This window comes from Pocillopora verrucosa, chromosome 1 (genome assembly GCF_036669915.1).
Source record: "Pocillopora verrucosa isolate sample1 chromosome 1, ASM3666991v2, whole genome shotgun sequence".
NCBI classification, from domain to species: Eukaryota; Metazoa; Cnidaria; class Anthozoa; order Scleractinia; family Pocilloporidae; genus Pocillopora; species Pocillopora verrucosa.
In genome coordinates this window covers 24,730,859-24,749,981 of record NC_089312.1, presented here as the reverse complement: position 1 = coordinate 24,749,981, position 19,123 = coordinate 24,730,859, and the positions used below count along the sequence as shown (strand labels likewise).

Below are 19,123 nucleotides of genomic sequence, written 5' to 3'. Positions count from 1 at the left end.
CACATGATCAAGGGGTAGATTGAAACCCCTCAAATTAACGCCCCCTATTCTTTTTCACTGATATCTCTGTAAGAGTACCAGTACATTGAGATCAACCAGATTCATTTTCCTTTATTGCTTACTTAAGGCTTATAATACAAAAACAGTGGTCTTTGTCTCAGTTTCTCAACTATTACGTCCATGTGAGCGCACAGTTCCTTCAAACGAATGATCTCGTCGTCTTCCAATTTTGTGACCACAATTGCTTGGCTGGTCGTTTTAGCCAGGAAGGATCCAAGGACAGCAAGTCCGTTTTCCAGTCTTCTTGATCCTCTTCAAATAAGCATGGTGCAATTCACAACGAACTTTTAAATACAGACAATTGTACCAATTTCCGGCTAGTGAATGAAAGCATTTCATATTTACATCCTCTCATTAATTAAGCGGAGTTGACTAATTTACCAACACAGGAGCTACTTCCATGAAAATTACCAAGGAAAAAAAAAAGGACTGAGTTTCTTTAGCCCACCAGCATAACAACAACTAAGATTTCTATGACTTTCTTTTTCACCAAGCTTATTGGTAACAAGATGAACAGGTCATTCAATTTAAGACTACTCAATTTTGAAATACAGCACAGCATGGCGCTAGGTGCTGGATTTTCTGCCCACTCATTTTACTTCTACTTCAAATCAACTCTGCTAGTGATTTCATCCTCCATGATGTTGATATATGTCCTCTGGAACAGAAGAATCAAAGCGATGAAAAAATGACAGGTTGGATACACGTAGGAAGCTCAGTAATGAGAATAGTGATAATGGATAATAATGACAAAAGGAACAAGCGAGCGGATGAGAAAAGATGAAAAACAGAACCCAAGAAAGACCAATTAAACCTAATACACACGACTTTTCCTTTGGATGTAATTTTAATTTTAATAAGCCATTTACTACGAAGAGAGTTTCGATTTTTGCTGCCATTTCCTTGGACTTATATGACTCCTCGTTAGATGCAAGTCTCTCCGGCATTTGAAAACTGAAGGGGTTGAAAAAGTTTCCGCGTAATCTACTCAAGTGTAATGAATTGAAAAATGGAAAAGTTGAATGAGGAAGGAAGCAGTAGGGAATGGCTTAAATCCAGTTTCACTCACCTTTACTTCTCTTAAGAGGTATTCTAGCTCATTCACGATGTCAGTAAACGAAGGTCTCATCAAAGGATTCTCGTTCCAACAAGAGCTCATTAACGTATACCTACAAATGCATTGCATCATTCTTTAATTTTGAAGACCTCTTTAGTCAACTAGCTCACTCAATCTTCACCCAACCAAACTACGGAGCTTCCATGACAGCGACATCCCAAATAGGTAGAGTTCCCATATCTTACGGGAGGCAGAGTATTTCGTTGACCCAGTCACGTGACAAATGCCTCAAGCTACTTAAATAATGGAAAAAGTGTCAACTGTTAACATGTAAGCAAATATATGTAAGAAATAGACGGTCTTACAAATGATCGAAACACTTACAGTTCTTCCGAACATTCGTGAGGACGAGGCATCCGATAACCCGTAGAGAGCCGACTTACCAGGGAAAGTGGTGATTCGATGTCAGGGTATGGCAACTCACCTGTAAAGCAAAATCAGTAACGAAGTTTGCTCGATGGTAATAGCTTTAAGTTTAAAAACGTAATGGATTATTAACGTGTTACTAACCGAGCCGAGGTTGTGGCAGTACGGACTGAGCGCAGCCAGGTGCGCACTAAAACAACCGAGGTCCAATATTCCACAGTAAGACTCGAGCAAGCGAGGTTAGTCATATAAGTAGTTTCTTATGAGTCACTCGGACCAAACTTGTTAATATTGTATTCGCCGACTTTCGCCAACGAAAATATGCAGTGTATAATCGTTTTCTTGGAACGGTCAGTATGGACAAACCCCGACCCGAACTAATGACCACTGGCCGAATTTACTGAATTCACTGAAGGCTTGAATTTACCAATTTACCTCAGGACCACTTCGCCAGATGATAAAGAGTTTTAATATAGCTCTCCTAGGCATAGAAATCATCGAACGTTTATAGACCTACCATGTGTTGCTATTTCCGAAAGTAGTATGCCGAACGACCAACTGAAAATGATTAAGAAAAAGAACGCGTTCAGTTAAGGGTATCTACTGTTTTCGGAAAATGAAATAGCGGAATTTTTGAAAATAAGTGTAAGAATTTAACAAGTGAAAGTTCATCATAAAAATTATATATATATATATATATGCCTCGTATATATATATATATATATAACTTTTAGGAATTCTTAGATTCCAAGCGGCCACTCAATTGTAGGTTGAAAGTGTACCAGAGTCGTGAGTTATCACGGTATAAGCCGTCGAATGATATCAGTGGCTGATAATACGATCTAACCTGGCTTGGGATACTATTAAGAGGCAATTTGTTCAAGATATATACATGGACATCGAGTGGAATACAAGGGAAGGAAAAAAGGAGAAGAGGAACTCCTCTCCAACATTGTTCTCGGTACGTAAAAATCTCAGCGGCCTTACGTGCCTCAATCTTGACCAAACATATTGATGGTGGACAAGGCTACCCCTTCCACGTCAGACAACGTAAGTTTCTTTTTGTTTACTTACACATCGCTCTTGGATGTATAAACTCGATCTCGAAGAGATTCCAAAGACGACCATCTCCATGGAATTTTAACCTGTTGATAAAGGTGTAAATGTATCATTACGTAATATTTAATGAACAAGCACAGAAGGTATCATGCCAAACAAAGCGTATGCTGGCCTAATTTAGCAGGAAATAATTAAATCTAGCCCACGATAAGGTTCTGACCCTCTAAAGTGATACTTACATGTACTGTTTTTATAGTGAAAGAGTGTAGACAGAAAAAAAGTGGTTTATGATCAATAAATAGATTTAATTCAGGGTTTCTTTGAGTTGAGCTTATGCGGCCCCGGAGAAAAAATGAGTGGTCATATTTAAACAGAAATTTAAATTTCCTGCGGCTTTCAACACAAGAAGAAAGATTAATAATGAGTGATCCAGTACTTACACATGAAGTTTTGATGTATAATCCATCGTCTGAGATGTTCCTTGCTAATCCAAAGTCTCCAACTTTTGCCACCTTGCTTGAATCAATAAAGACATTTCTCGCTGCAAGGTCGCGGTGAATGCACTGAAAAGAAAGTTGCCGTTCCGGATTTCTATTACACAAATATTATACCAAAGCATGTTAAGAATGAGTCGAATTTTCACCAAGAGTAATCGTTGAGATAAATTTTTTGGGATTTGCCAACCTTCCGCTCTTCTAAATGCTGCATTCCCAAGGCCACCTGCAGTGCAATGTTCAACAGCTGTCGGTCGCTCAGTTTACAGCAGACATTTGCATATTCGTTACTTCCGTCATCCTTGCTCTTCAAAAGGCTTTCAAGGCTACCACCTCGGACTAATTCAGTAACAACAAAAACTGTTTCTGAGGAGAGAAAAGTTGGCTATCAGGAACTCGACGACGGCTTACGGGCTGCATGAAAGAGAGTTTACGAAATCGCAAAGTTATCTTGTCATTAACTGGGACAGAAAAATTAGAGGTTTCAAAGAGAAAGACATAACTCGAAAAAATTTCACGCGACCGGAACTAACCCCAATATCATAGTTACCTTGTAAACTTCAGTAAAAAATAATTGCCGGTGGCATTTTTGCGCAGGTCGGTGAGACTGGGGATAGATGCCCATTCTATGCCATTTGTATGGTCGAACGAAACCTTACCCATGCTCCAATTAAATTGACAATGTTCGGATGTCGGCCAGCTTGTTTCAGAGTCCTTATCTCGTTTAACAGCGCGGCTTTCTCAAGTGCGCTTGCATCATCTGCATAAAAAACGTGAAAAGATTTTAAGTTAAACTCCTTCAATTTCCTTAGAGAATACCGAGTGTAATTAAATGACTTCAGAAGCTTATGATGACATTCAATGGTCTCAAAAGCATCTACGTCATCGTATTTACTTACTGATTCCTCCTGACTGTAGGAAAATTTAAAACTTAGAAAAGATCAGTACGAATAGAACAAGACTCCTATGCATACCTTTTAACTTTTTTACTGCAACATCAATAACGTTTCCGTTCTTTCTACCACAACGACCTTTGTAAACGATTCCATATTCCCCTTCGCCGAGTACTTCTTCAAGCACTTCGAGATCATCCACGTCTTTCGCGCATTCTTCTTCAAGCGCTGTGTTAAGAGATGTTAGCATTTGATCGCCACGTTTGTAGCTATCCATGCCACTGTCTTGATGCGGAATCACGTTGACATCATTACGACCATCTTGAGCACTTAAATAACCACTGCGTGAGTTTAACAACTTTTCTGCCTGGTCTTTTTGATCAAAGATGGGATTTCTGAAATTTTTTTCTCCAACATCTGGTGGAGTAGGAATCTTGCTTCCCTCTAAGAGCATCGAATCGACACTCTCTTTGTCTTGTGTGGGGTCTTTTCCCTTTGGTCGCATATTGGTATTTTGCTTTTCATCATCTACCAGCGGAGCGACATTATTTACCACTAAAGTCGCTGAACCGTTCTCATTATGATTCTCATCTTCCGCTATCCCCTCAGCCAAATCTTTGTTGGCCATGCAGACCACATAAAGTTCTCCCTCATCCCTGTTACCCTGTTATTGAAATGGATAGAATGTCAATATCTTCAACAGATAACAGTTCATGGTCACTAATGATTTGGTAATCGAAATGCCCAATCATTCAAAACAAAAAAAATTAAGTATTCTTTCCGATTTCATTTAGCAGCAATTTAGTTGAAGAAAAAATATCGTTTTGAGAGTTGGACAAAGTTAATTTTTAAACTTTTCTATCTTAACATCAGTATGCATATTCCCCTTATTGCTCCTCATACATTCCCTCAGGTGCTGATGAGGAGAATTTGTTTCATAATCCAGAACTTTTCTTGTTGTGACCATTTCCTTTATTCTCATCACCTTAATGTGCGATTTGAGGGTGATATTATAAGGAGAAATTAGATGCTAGTCACTCTTAGGGGTTAAACAATCTATGAAAAATACCTGGCTATCTTGTCCTGCACGTCGATAGAAAAACGCAACGGTGCACCCGCACATGACTGTCATTATGGTGCCACCAAACACACTAAGCGCAGTAATCATGGAGACTGAACGATGCCGATCTTTTCTCAGTGACACTTTTGCTGGATACAGCAGTTGAAAGATGAGGAAAAATTGCATACAGTGAGAGTCGGCAAACTTGAGAATTTTTCAATTACTTATCGTTCCTGTGAAATTTCACACTGAGCTATGTTGTATAATTGCCCCTCACGGAAATTGAACATAAAGTTACAAACTGTACCAATGTGCGACCTCACCTAGCTGCTTAATGAACAAGAACGCATATTTCGATGCTATTTCTCCAGCGCTGCTCTTTTTAACACAATAATTTTTTCCGTCGTCTTCTTCCTTCACTTCTCTTATTGACAGCTGACTTTGAATTATTTCCAGTAAAATTGGAATTACTCTTGCCCTTGGGTTTGAGTTTGCAGCATTCGAATTATTGTTCTTGACCCATGTGATATTTGGCTTCGGAAGACCAGCTGCAGAACAGTTAAAAGTTACATTGGAACCGAAAAAAGCAGTTTTGTAGGGGCCGGCTACGCTTAGCGAAAATAAATACGACACAACAACTTGTATGCGTTCAGATTCCTTGTATTCTTGTAAAGAACGATTTACATACGAGGATCTATTCGGCGACAATTCGAAGTTGCTGCTTCCAACAGGATTGCCTAAAAATCCTTAGCTAAAAACTAAACTTGACAAAAAAAAGGCAAAAAACTACAAACGACGCCCAAGCAATGCACACGGTGCGAGAAACTGCGCCCTAAGTATATTGTTAGCGGTGCTATAGTGTGTAAGTACACAATTCAACGAATTATACACCCTCTCTCCCCGAAAGATGACAATGGAGCCTTTCTAAAATTAACGCAATTGCTGTTCACTGAATTGTTCTGGCTTGAAATGGTTTGTTTTGTTCTTCAATACGGCTCTGCAACTTCTCCGCTGGCAAAAGAGGCTTTCTAACGTATCAAGAAAAGCGGATCAGCCTAAAGTTGTGTCTCTGCGGTATACTCCTTCTGTTGTTCAAACGATTAATTGGCGTACTATCCCTTCACTGTCCGGGAAGGTCCGCTCCACTTAAGCTTTTGGCCTCTGCTCTCGAGGCATGTTCCTGTCTGCCATCCTAAAAACCAATTCATCAACTCTGAGGTTAGGCTTCGGACATAGCCATTTCTGTCGCACCTGGAGCGTCGGCAAGTACTCTTTCGTCCATCCGCACCAAAATTCGTTTCCGAGAAGATGAATATGTTCCATCTTGCCTTGAACTTGTCCGACTCTTCAAACACGTTTAGGAAAAAGGACGGGTTTCTACGTAACAGATGAATATGGCTCGGCATAAGTCTGGCGGGTCACTCGACACTGAAATTATCGGTCTGTCGTTCAAGATTTTCTCAATTTCTACCAAAAACGTTCACAAAGTTTCATCGTTGAGAAGTCGCTCTTCAACTAATGAGTACAAGATTCTTCTGATCGAGCTTATGAGTCTTTCCCAGACTCCCCCTCGGTGGCTCGTTGGTGGTGGATTATACTTCCATTCAATTCCTCTATTAGTCAAGGCTTGGATCCTCTCTTGATCCCACACTTTCTAAGCCTTAACAACGTCCAATTCGGCTCCTCTGAATTTAGTACCGTTATTACTGTGAATAACTATTGGGGGACCTCGTCTACTAACAAAGCGTAGAACTGCGTTGATGAAGTAATCTGTAGACAGGTCTTCGGCCACTTAAATGTAAACTGCTTAGTATCTTAGGCAAGTAAACATGCATTCTAAACGCTCGGTTAGGGTAGCATTCTTCCTCGATCTTGTCTAGGGTCCACTTCTTGCGTAAAGCGGTCCAGAATAGTCTAATCCTACGGCAGCAAACGGATAGATAATCCTATGACTGTCAGAAGAGACTCGAACCATGGAAAGTTGTGCAGTCACTTGCTCTTCTAACTTGGCATTATAACGCCTGCAAACGTGACACTTGATGAGAACACGCTTCACTGAAGAAACTCCCCTGACAATCCGAAGCCGTTGTCTTATTTCTGCTAAGACATTATAGACTCCTACGTGTCCATTGAGATGGTGATAGTGACGAATTATTAACTCAGTAACTGGGTGCTTTCCTGGCAATACCACTGGGTACTTAGCATCGTACTTTAGATCTGAATGCTTCAATCTTCGTCCGACACGCATAATATCCTTTCTTCTTCAAACGGTTTAAGTCAGGCGAGTCGACCTGTTATCACTGACTTGTCAATGTCTATAGGAAATGAATGTCTCTGTACAACCTTCACAATCCTCGTCTCTGCTTCAGTCACTTCGGGCACTGATAAAGGGGTGGGACTGAGCTTCAACTATATATTTGAACTTGTGTTTCGTTCAGCCCGTAATTTTGGATGTGTAAGTCTGTGTAAAAACACGAATATGCCACGCGACTAATCTTCGCAGCCGATCCCATTTAGGATAACGTTGAAACAGGAAACACCAAAAATGTTTTTGCACGACAGCTGCTCCAACCGTAATCTTCGGTCTTTTAACTCCTTCGTCGCTATCTAGGAGTACTTCTGAAGCTTCTCTGGGCTGCGGGACCATTCTTCCTCGTTTTTCTATAAGGATTCTGCCCCATTTCAATGTTTCCACATTTATAGTTTCTTGGTCTCCGAGGCTTTTATTTCTCGAGAAGGATAGTCTGCAGGGTTGTGTTCTGATCTCACATGGCGCCACTGCCTTGGTTCTGACTCTTCCTGTATAATGGCCACTCGGTTGGCAACAAAGGTAACAAATCTTCGCGTTTCGTCGGCAATATACTTCAGAAATATTATCGAATCGAATCACTCCAGTAAGTAACACTGTCAATCCTCAATCTTCCTTCGAGTTACTTAATTAAGATCTTCTTTATTCAGGTAGCTGCGGTTGGTTCTAACTACGGCAAGGTGACTGCGTTCTTCAGTGGTCTCACGCGCGATTTACCCATGACGAAACTGCAATGTATCTTTCCTTGAAGTGAGGCGCAGATATGAGACTTTTCGATAACCATTCTCTTGCGACGCATCAGCAAAATGATGTTGCTCTGCCCGTGCAACTCTACCAAAGCTTTCTGGCTTGAAACATCTCGAGATCCTGAATCCCTGCATATTCATAAGGCCTTCTCTCCACTTTCTCCAACGCAGACGAATTTCCTCTGGGATATTGTTGTCCCAACTTAGTTTTAATTTACACAATTCTTGAGTGATTTCTCTTCCAAGTTGAAGTAACGAACTGGCAAATCTGAGTGGATCGTGTACGGTCGCAATCGAGGACAGTGCTCCCTTACGATTCTAGCTGTCTCGCTCGCTAAAAACGAAGTCGATCGTATCACGTTCTACGTCCCAATGGATTCCTAAAGCCTTATCCAGAGGCAAATTGTCGGATTTCAAATCTAGATCCTTAATGTGCGGAGCTCGTTCTCCCACTAGAACGCTGACAAGACATCACGACGGTTTGAAATCCATTTTGGGAGCTGGAAGCCTCCTCTTCTTCCTCTCGAAAGGGAAGTCGAATCTGATAATGCCCCATTCGTGTCGCCACATTCTTCATTGTACATGCGCTCCAGTTGTATATCAAGAACTTCACGCTTGTTGTGTATTATGTTCTTCCCTCTTGTCTAACTGCAAGTTGATAATTTCTGGATGATCGCTGCCTATCAGGATTGTTACCTTTTTATCTCCTGTTTCGGGTACACTGATGTCAGTAAAGTGAGGCTACTTCCTTATTTCTTCGTTGATTGCCATATGTCTTAGCGTAAAAGGAAGACTCCCTGCGGTTGAAACATGGCTAAGGTTGAACTCTGTATCTCCTTCGAGAGACTTAACGTTCAGCTGAACCTAAAGGTCGGTCCTTTTGTGTTCACAATTGACCGTCGCCATCGTAACACTAGTCGGCTTCATATCATTCAAATCTAACTCCCGCACAAGGCCGTCGAGGCAGGAACTACAATCTGACCACGAACACTCACATGAATAAATATCTCTTTCGCACCATTGCGACTACTGATTTTAACTGGGACAACCTTCAAGCACACTCGAGGTCGACTGGTCCCTACCACGCCCACAGTAACAGGCACACTAAGTGGAGTTGTAGTGTTCGGAGGATTAGCGGAGATCTGCGACAGTTCCTTTTGCTGCACCATTCCATTCAGCACTTCGAAACGTATCATGGCCGTTAGTCTTGATGCCACTCCCATTTCCGTCGGCTATACTGAAATGGATTAGATATAATGGTCTTAGCCACACCCTGGCTTTAAGCATGGGAATCCTTTTGGGACACTGTTCCGCGCTATGTCCCTGTGAGAGACATGCTCTGCAAAGTCGGTGTTGTCTTACAGTCTTTGAACGATCTCTTAAAGAGGAAGTTACAAATATCCGACAGCTCCAGACTCCATGTGGTCCCGAGCACTGTGGACACTTCAGTGGAACTCCGGTAGGTATGGCGGTGCCCTGCTGATCTTCTTCACTGTGGGTAGCAAGTGTTGTGACTTTAAGCGTGTAATCTGCCTTTCCTTTGCCAGATTCCTTACTTTCCCTCCCAGCACATGGAGAAAACTTCAGTTCTTTTCCATGTCCATTTTTGACACGTTGTCCTGCCTCTCTAAAAAAACTAACAAAATCCAAATACGCAGCTCGACCTTTGCTCTTGATGAGATCTCCTGCTCTATCGACCCACTTTCTTTTAAGACCTTCATCGGGAAGCTTTCTCATTAACGAAATTATCACATTCCCACTGAACTTTATTAACTCTACTTTTGGTAGCGATGGACCTTGGTTGATCCCTTGTTCAATTGTTTCCAAGCTTCTGACTGCTGCGCAGAGGTTAGTGACTAAGGAGAGAGGTACGGGTACTGCATTGGCAAAGGTAGGTCTGCTGTGAAACAAATGCTGGGTAGATTTCAGTTGCTGTTGCTATAATAAGCGGATGTTGACTGGAAACTCGCTGGTGATAAGCTCTCAATAGAGTACACTGGTGGCTGAATTGTGTCAGGTGCAGGTGTTGTAGTTAGTTAAGGAGAGTGTTGAGTCAAAAAGCTAACTTGGGAGTGAGATTCCCTCCTAAAGCTGACGCCGGCGACCAAAATTGGACTCAGATGGAGGCCTTTTTTTCTTCTGTCATCTTTTTCTCTCTCCATTCATTCTTCATACCTGCCAACGGTTTCTCCTACTTCTGTTTTTCAACTCCTGCGCCTGTAATCAAATCTTGAACGACATTCCGACGTTTTCACAGTTCTCCTAAATGTCCAGCTCTCCGACGCCCAGCATGGACAGTTCTCTCAGTGTTGACTTCCTCTTCATTCAAAATCTCGCTCGGCGCTTTCTTCCTAGTTTCCATAGTTGAACCTCGAAGATTTTCGCCAACAGAAATTAAATCCACGTAGCTTACGGCTAACAATGGCCATACATCCAAATTTCCACCGCTCTCGTCGCTCCTAAACGTGTTGACTTCTGACAATTTATTCGGCGCCTCTTCAGCAACATGACGATTTACTATACGTGCGATTCTTCAAAGACAACTTTTACCTTCGAACTACTGGCCGATTTTCTTTTCTTTTTGCCGGTCAGCTGATGACAAACCACTCTTGTAAACAGATCTTGACATAAGAACTCTAACTTTGAATTATGTAGGGGCCAGCTAAGCTTGGCGTAAATAAATATGACACAACAACCTGTATACATCCAGATTTCTTATATTCTTGTAAACAACGATTTGAAATACGAGGATCTATCCGGCGACGATTCGAAATTAGTGCTTCTTACAAGACAGCCTCAAAATCCTTAGCTTAAAACTAACCTTGACAAAACAACAGCAAAAAAACTTCAAACGAGGCCTAGGTAACGCACATTGCGGCGTTATAGAATGTAATTAAATTCAACGAATAATACAAGTTTGGTTCACCGGATCCTCAACAGTCCTCGCCCAGTTATCTGAAAGCAAAGATGTGAAAGAAGTACGGGAAGCAAATAAAAAATGTTGATACCCGGTAAGAGGAATGAAAGGGAAATACTGTGCATTAATTAGGTATATTTAAAAATTGCCTAAATTTAAAAAAATCTAAAGCACATTCCCTTTTGCCAAAGTTTCTTTCATCCCTTTCCAAAGAAAAAAATGGTCGTTCCATGATAAAACCTGATGTCAAGTTAAGAAGTTATATACAGCATACGTCTCACCTAAATCTTCTATGGACAAGAAAGCCGGGTTGGATGCTTTTTCTCCCACAGTATTATTTGCAACGCAGTGATATTTTCCTTTATCTTCTTTCTTTACATCTTCTATTACCAGTTGGCTATGAATTTGTTTGTCGTCCAGGGCAGTCTTAATGTATTTTATTCTTGGGTTGGACTGTATAGCAAGTGGATCGTTGTTCTTTATCCATGTGATGGATGGCATGGGAGAACCTTTGGCGGTGCAGTTTAAAGTTACGTTGAAACCAGCAACGACGGTTTGGTTCTTTGGATCCTCGACAGTCTCCGGTGCTAGGAAAGATGACACCGACAATTCCAGATGACATTAAAAATTTTGTTAGGAGAACATAAAAAAAGGAGTAAGAGAAATGAAAGAGAAATACCGTGCATTATTTAAGGATTTTCACATTTAAAAAGAGAACTTAATTTTTGTGAATTCTAAAACTGTTCCCCTGTGACCAAAATTTCTTTAAAGTTTCTTTCATCCCTTTACAAACAAAAAAATGGTCCTTCCATTATAAAACCTGGTGCCAAGTTAAGAAGTAATATACAGCATACGTCTCACCTAAATCCTCTATGGACAAGAAAGCCGGGTTGGATGCATTTTCTCCCACAGTATTATTTGCAACACAGTGATATTTTCCTTCATCTTTCTTCTTTGCATCTTCTATTACCAGTTGGCTATGAATTTGTTTGTAGTCCAGAACAGTCTTAATGTATTTTATTCTTGGGTTGGACTGTATAGCGAGCGAATCGTTGTTCTTTATCCATGCGATGGATGGCATGGGAGAACCTTCGGCGGTGCAGTTTAAACTTAGGTTGAAACCAGCAACGACGGTTTGGTTCTTTGGATCCTCGACAGTCTCCGGTGCCAGGAAAGCTGACACCGACAATCCCAGATGACAGTAAAAAATGTGTTGGGAGAAGATAAAAAAAATTGAGAACTCGTATAAATATTTTAAAAAACTGAAGGGGGCACATAAAAACAGGAAAAGTGGGTTAATAAGCGAGACTCCAAAAACAAAAAGCGAGCTTTGCCACGTTTTAGACATCCTGGAATATTTAGCCTCACGTTTTCTCCATTTGCAATCCATTTTACACATGCTTCTTCATTTCTTGTTGTCCATGTTACATCGTCTCTACTTAAGAGTGCATGCGCCTTAGAAACGACCGATGATTTCTGGCTAAAAATTAAAATCAGCCGATTTATTTCTTCCAAGTAGAGGTTACCTAATACTATTTTAAAATGAATTTCTTTGCTTCAGTTTCGCTTTAAAACAAAAATATCGAGCCGCGAACTTGTTACGTCTGATTGTAGCAAAATCTGTCCCAAAATATGCCCTTCCAAAAACCGGTTCAAAAATCACTATCGCAACACAAACATCGAAAAACTGCAGAAGCGAATGATAAATAAATTTTCAAATATTGCATATCAAATTAGAGGGAGCGTTGGAGATGATTTTAAAATAATTATTTCTACAAAATCCATCACTGTTGAAGGCAATCACAGTGGTGAATCAGACATTAAAAGGATATACGTTACGTTTCTGGAAAAACATTTTTCGGCCAAAGTATATTGACCTTGTACGAAGCGTTCAAAGTTGCAGCGTTTACCGTTATGTTGCTACTTCGGCGAAACACTTCTCTGTTGCCAATACGCCCATGGATAGCGTGGTAAATGTCACTTTAAACCTTGCTAACCGCTCAAATACCATCCTAAATAGAATGGTATGGTATTAAAAGAGAAAGAAAGATGAAAAATAGGTAGAAAAGAAAATAATTTACATTTACCATCTGCTGAGGTGAGGTAAATATTGGAAATGTTATCGCGTGACACCACTCATTTCTCCAAACTACGGCGGAATCCAAGCAACTGCGTAGAATATAAGTAAACTTGAAACAACTCTTCCGCCGCCAGAAATCCTGAAGTGAAACAGTTTTATATTATTGCCATGAATGATGATGATGAATTCAGGTGAAAATTAGCCTCATAGTGTCCATTTGGTACTTAGGCGGGCTGGATGTATTTCGTTACATTCCAACGGACGTTACGGGTCAGCACTTACAGGGGTCAGCGGACGTAAAAATAGAAACAACCAGATAATCATGGCGGATTCCTGTACTTTGTCAAAAGAGGGTTTCCTAGACTGCGGATCCTCACGTGGTCGCACGGAGACAGTGTTTCTGTATGAATGCCGAGATGATGTAACTACACATCTAAAAATTGTTTTTTTTCGCGCGCAAATCTGAAAGAATACGAGGTCATCCTGCAAAGGGCTGGCCTCGACTGTCTCATGAAGAAGTGAAAACATAACGTTTTTATGCTCTCCATCGCTATGGTATGAGCGAGTACTGGAGGCCTTCAAAGCTGTGTCACTATCCAGGGCAGGGATCACCTACCAGCGTCAAAAGTCGTGACATGATCAACCCTGCCATGGACAAGGAGGTGTTTCAGTTGTTTGATATATCTGTGCCGATAGGCTCACGTAAGAAAAAGACTCACAACTTTTGGAGGATTTCTTTGTCATAACAATTTTCTTATTTTACAGTGCTTGTCTTATAGGGTATTTTTGATTACTTTTCTTTTATCTTTCCATTAGCTATATGTTCATCCTGTCGTAAAAAAGCATAAAGCAGATGCGAATTTTACATCGTTTGCTCCTGAAGAGGAATGTACAAAAACACATGCTGAAAAAACGTACAAGTTAATGTATGCTTAAATTGTAGAAATATCTTTTCAGAGGAAGTACGGGCTGAGAACTTATAGGTGTTTTATGACAGTACACAATATTCATTATATGTCCACTTTATCTTCTCTGTGAGTAATAAATGAAGTTTTAATTTGATTACAAGGCTAAGACAAAGATTACCTGGTTGTTTCTATTTTTACGTCCGCTGACCCCTGTAAGTGCTGACCCGTAACGTCCGTTGGAATGTAACGAAATACATCTAGCCCGCTTAAGTACCAAATGGACACTATCTTAAGGCCTATTTACACGATACGACTTTGTCGCATGCGACAAGCTTACGACAGGCCTACGACATGACTTAGGACAATTTACACGCGCACGACATTTTCACCTACGACATGCCAAAATCGCGTGCAATTCCACTCGTTTCGGCCGCGGTCATTGTTTCAATAATTTGCAAGAGAAGGAAAAAAACCTCTTCCTCGCTCCACAGTGATATCATATTCTCTGTTTCCTCATCTGAGAATGTATTTTTCGCTTTGGAAGCAGTCTTCGACTTTCAGAAGGCGACTTCCTCCGCCATTTTGACGTAAGAAAATTTCACCTTCCTCCCCTACTCAGTAGAAATTTGTCACAAAATACGTCATTTTCTATCAATTTCGGCTACGATTGTCGCAGCGTTTTAAAACATGTTTTGAAATCCTACGACATTTTTCGTGACGTGCAAGACAGTCGTAAGCGAGTGGTAGGTTTGATTTACACGATACAATTCGTGTCGTAGGCCTGTCGTAAGCTTGTCGCATGCGACAAAGTCGTACCGTGTAAATAGGCCTTTAGGCTTATTTTCACCTGAATTCATCATCATTCATGGCAATAATATAAAACTGTTTCACTTCAGGATTTATGGCGGCGGAAGAGTTGTTTCAAGTTTACTTATGTTCTACGCATTTGCTTGGATTCCGCCGTAGTTTGGAGAAATGAGTGGTGTCACGCGATAGCATTTCCAAGATTTGACTCACCTCAGCAGATGACAAATGTAAATTATTTTCTTTTTCTACTTATTTTTCATCTTCCTTTCTCTTTTAACACCATATAATTCTATTTAGGATGGTATTTGAGCGCTTAGCAAGGTTTAAAGTGACATTTACCACGCTACCATGGACGTATTGGCAACAGAGTGTTTCGCCGAAGTAGCACCATAACGGTAAACACTGCAACTTTGAACGCTTTGTACAAGGTCAATATACTTTGGTCGAAAAATGTTTTTCCAGAAACGTAACGTATATCCTTCTTATGTCTGATTCACCACTGTGATTACCTTCAACAGAGTTGGATTTTGTAGAAATAATTATTTGAAAATCATCTCCAACGCTCCCTCTAATTTGATATGCAACATTTGAAAATTTAATTTTTCATTCGCTTCTGCAATTTTTCGATGTTTATCGAATAATGTTTCATCGAAAGGCCTTTTTCTTCATAACTGCGTAGTTTTCTCATTATTTTGTGTTGCGATAGTGATTTTTTAACCGGTTTTTGAAAGGGAATATTTTGGGACAGATTTTGCTACAATCAGACGTAACAAGTTCGCGGCTCGATATTTTTGGTTTAAAGCGAAACTGAAGCAAAAGAAATTCGTTTTTAAATAGTGTTAGGTAACCTCTATTTGGAAGATAAAAATCGGCCGATTTTAATTTTTAGCCAGAAATCATCGGTCGTTTCTTAGGCTTAGGGCCTCTTAAGAGTGCTGTTACTAAAGGCAAGTTTTCACTGGCGACGGAGTTAGAGTCGGAGTCGTAGTCACAGTCGTAAGAACACTTTCAAGCGAGTGAAAAACTGAAAAAAAAATCATAAGCGGAGTCATAAGCTCGACAGAATAGGACTCAGAAAAATCAGAACGGTTTCGTTTTTTCCGTGGTGAAAACTAGGTTGTTGCAGTCGCGAGCAGAATCGGAAAAAAACAACCAATCACATGCCAGTTCTCAGGCCCTTCCAGCACAGTCTTTCTCCTACGACTCTGACAATTCTTCAAAGGATCGTAAGCGACGGAGTCGTAAGTGATAACGGTATTTTTCTTCTGATTCTGTCGATTTGATTTTTACTTGATCGTATCGCTCTTTGCTCATGTTTACAAATCCGACTCCGTCTCCGTCTTCTTTCAATGGAGAGGAAGTTAGTACATAGAAGGTAAATTCCAATGCGCAGTTTAATGTACCTAACACTCGGCCACATTCCCCTCTCTACTCAACAACATTTAGAAGTCCCTTTCAATTTGAAGTATCATGACAGCTGATTTGAATGGCAAGGCGCGTGAGACTGAAATTACAAACTACCCAGAAAAGGCTGATGGTAGTAAGCAGATAAGAAAAAAATCACTCCCCTACTCTTGTTAAATTTCAGTCCAATTTTTGCCATTAATTTATGTAAATCGTTTCGTGTGACGAGAAGCAAATCAAAGTTACAAAAAGTTTTGGAATAGCTGATAAGATAACGCGTGGGTTCCAGAAGGAATAGGTCGTCCTGTGTTGCTCTTCAGGCTACTATTGTTTCGAAAATCGCTTTTGGTACGGGTGCGAAACGACTCAACTGACTTGGTACGAATCGACTTTGGTGCGAAAAGACTTGGTACGAAACATCTGGTAACCGCTTTATTTTGTTTCTCGAGGAGATAACGTTAGTTTTGTTGCTTACCTTGTCCAATTTCGACAGTTTTTCGCCGGCAATATCCAACGTAATAATTTTCTGCCTCACAAGTGTAATTTCCAAACTGTGCTAAAGTCAACCCCTTGAGCATTAATGTACAACGAAGTTTTTTTCGTTGTTGAGAACCTATGCATATGACTCCAACTGGGCTGTTCTGAGGATCATACCACTGAATATACTTGATCCTTCTCCTAGGAAGAAGCTCGTCCTCGGACTTTGGCCACGCTATACAAGTCAAATTAAGAGCTTCTCTTACAAATAGTGTGCGACTTGGTGGACTCGAAGAGATGTTTATTTCAGGTATCACTGGACGGCAAAGAAAAAATTCCATCAATAAGTTTATCAAAAAAACTTTGGTTTGATCAGTGAGGATGCAACCTTAATTAAGCTGAGCAAACACATGCAAAAAAAGATCCACATGGTTGCCACTAACCAGCCTTGGTGTTACATTTCTTTGTCGTTTCTGCGGATGGAAGGTTGCCTAGAGCACTGGTAACAAGCAATAGCAAGAGACAGTTTCTAGCGTCTCTGAGCCAATGTGTCTTTAGCATTCTGTTCGTTGGAAGTGCGTTCAGATCTTCACACAACAGGTGCCTAAACGTAAAATCGACTTCATAAGGGACGAATCGAAGTGATGGGAGGCCGGGAAAGATGGGATAAGATGGGGCAAGAAGTGACTGCAATCTAAGGAACTGAAATTATTAAGGATAAAAAACTATGAACACATGAAAACTTCGGGAAAGAAAATGAAATATCATATATCTGTAAAACTTTATTACAACTCGTGATACAACCTGTGATTAAAAAATCCGACTCCCGCTTCGCGGTCGTCCGATTTTGCTAATCACTCGCGTGATTACAAACCAAATTGGATTCCACTCAGTCATGCGGTCTTTTTGAAGCTCGAATAAATGGCTTATGAGGTCATTTAAATGCGGCCCGAGATACGAGGATGGTGGCTGCCAATTCCACTTTCCAACAATCTCCTCTTTTTCTACTGCATTGTACTTACTCGTGCAAAAGCTAAAAATGCTACAGGTAAAAGGTCTTATTGCAGAAACTCGATGTTTGTGACCAAACAAATATAGTGAACGTAAATGACAGCCCGATGGCACATTAGCAGTCTCATGCAAAACATCATATCTTATTACCTTGGCAACCAGTCCTCACAAGACTTTATCAAAATGTAAATTGAATGTGTATGATGACTCATAAAAAGAAGATCGAAGATAAAAAAATTAAAGGAAGAGGTAACATTGAGTCACTCACCCTTCGTACTTGTATGTACTGTAATGTTGTACTTGCGTGGTTCCTGAAAAAGCTCAGATGTTGTTTATTTGAAAAAAGTCTTCTGTTTTTCACTAACTACTCAAATTTATGGATGTTCACGACATTGTTGCACAAGAAGACAGCTCTGGTCGATTCTCACAAAAATAAAGTAGTATTTGACGACTGATAACATAATAACAAAAATAAAATGGTAAAGGAGAGGATAAGGGAAACGAATATTCAACCCACCTCCAGCCGTCCTCTTGTCATAGCAGACTGGAAAAACGAAATATGATAATATGCAACTTTCTGACTTAAGAATAAATGCGAAGGAAACAGATGTTTTTGACTACAGATGTCATAATTTGAGTGTTTTTCGATCAAATAACATTCCTGATCATTTTATTTAATCCTAAATAAGGACAAGTAAGGCTATGTTAACAGACCGGTAGAGCCTCTATTGCTGACTGTTAGACATATAAAAGAGTGTGATTAATGGTGCCGAAGTTTTAGCTGGCTATAACTGCAATAGAAGCTTCTCCATAATCGCTACCAAAGTTTAAAATCATAGAAAATAATTATGATCTCCACGGTACCAAAAAACTGGGTTTCTCGCTATAAATCCACTCAAAGGAATTGACTCGAAAACCATCTGTGAACACTTTTATGGCTGTGGTAACGTATTTCTTTCTGTCATGTAAATGTTAATTTTCCATATCCTTCAACAGCTATGTACCTCATTGAATATTAGGTTGCAATATTACAAAATAAGGAGCACCCATTTTGATGCTGGCTTAGGTTTTTTATTTTTCTGTGAATTAGACGGTTACAGTCCTTTTTTTTTCCCTTTTTTTTGGAGGGGTGGGTTATGGAGAAGAAAAAATATGCGTAGTTGCTATCCCGCATATAATTAGTTAGACGCGTTATTGAAAAAATGATAATTATTTTAGAGCTTCATCTCTGTCACAGTTAAATACGTCAATTTTCTGGGGATCGCTAAAAACAAATTCATTAATTCTACTAAGCCGAGATCAGACCAATTTGGAAGTTCTATATATTCTTAACCAACATTTTTAGTAGGAATTGGAACACAATACTTATTTGTTAAGTCAAGGAAAGTAATTGATAAAAATCAGTTGGTGTAGTCA

General features: G+C 40.1%; 1 protein-coding gene and 1 pseudogene across 1 annotated transcript; both read right to left on the bottom strand.

Annotated features, from left to right (window-relative positions):
- Window positions 1-121: 121 nt before the first annotated feature.
- LOC136276817 (fibroblast growth factor receptor 4-like) lies at window positions 122-18,246 on the bottom strand. Its single transcript, XM_066168127.1, has 18 exons — window positions 18,225-18,246; window positions 17,976-18,018; window positions 17,140-17,300; window positions 16,695-17,012; window positions 11,882-12,196; window positions 11,302-11,607; window positions 11,017-11,058; window positions 5,373-5,654; window positions 5,059-5,198; window positions 4,071-4,653; window positions 3,746-3,856; window positions 3,287-3,462; window positions 3,043-3,165; window positions 2,618-2,688; window positions 2,061-2,101; window positions 1,502-1,601; window positions 1,130-1,229; window positions 122-718 (listed from the first exon to the last, which is right to left on the bottom strand). The coding sequence occupies exons 3-18, from the start codon at window positions 17,255-17,257 to the stop codon at window positions 662-664; spliced, it is 2,883 nt and encodes a 960-aa protein (XP_066024224.1). The 5' UTR covers window positions 17,258-17,300; window positions 17,976-18,018; window positions 18,225-18,246; the 3' UTR covers window positions 122-661.
- LOC136281547 (uncharacterized) lies at window positions 5,853-11,110 on the bottom strand (annotated as a pseudogene).
- Window positions 18,247-19,123: the final 877 nt, after the last annotated feature.

Coding starts and splice junctions, on each gene's coding strand:
- LOC136276817 (XM_066168127.1), bottom strand. CDS start 17,257: ATGCTAAAGACACATTGGCTCAGAGACGCTAGAAACTGTCTCTTGCTA. Junction 11,059..11,301: donor CTTGTCCATAGAAGATTTAG/GTGAGACGTATG, acceptor CTTTGCTTTCAG/ATAACTGGGCGAGGACTGTT. Junction 719..1,129: donor ACCTCTTAAGAGAAGTAAAG/GTGAGTGAAACT, acceptor CTTCTGTTCCAG/AGGACATATATCAACATCAT.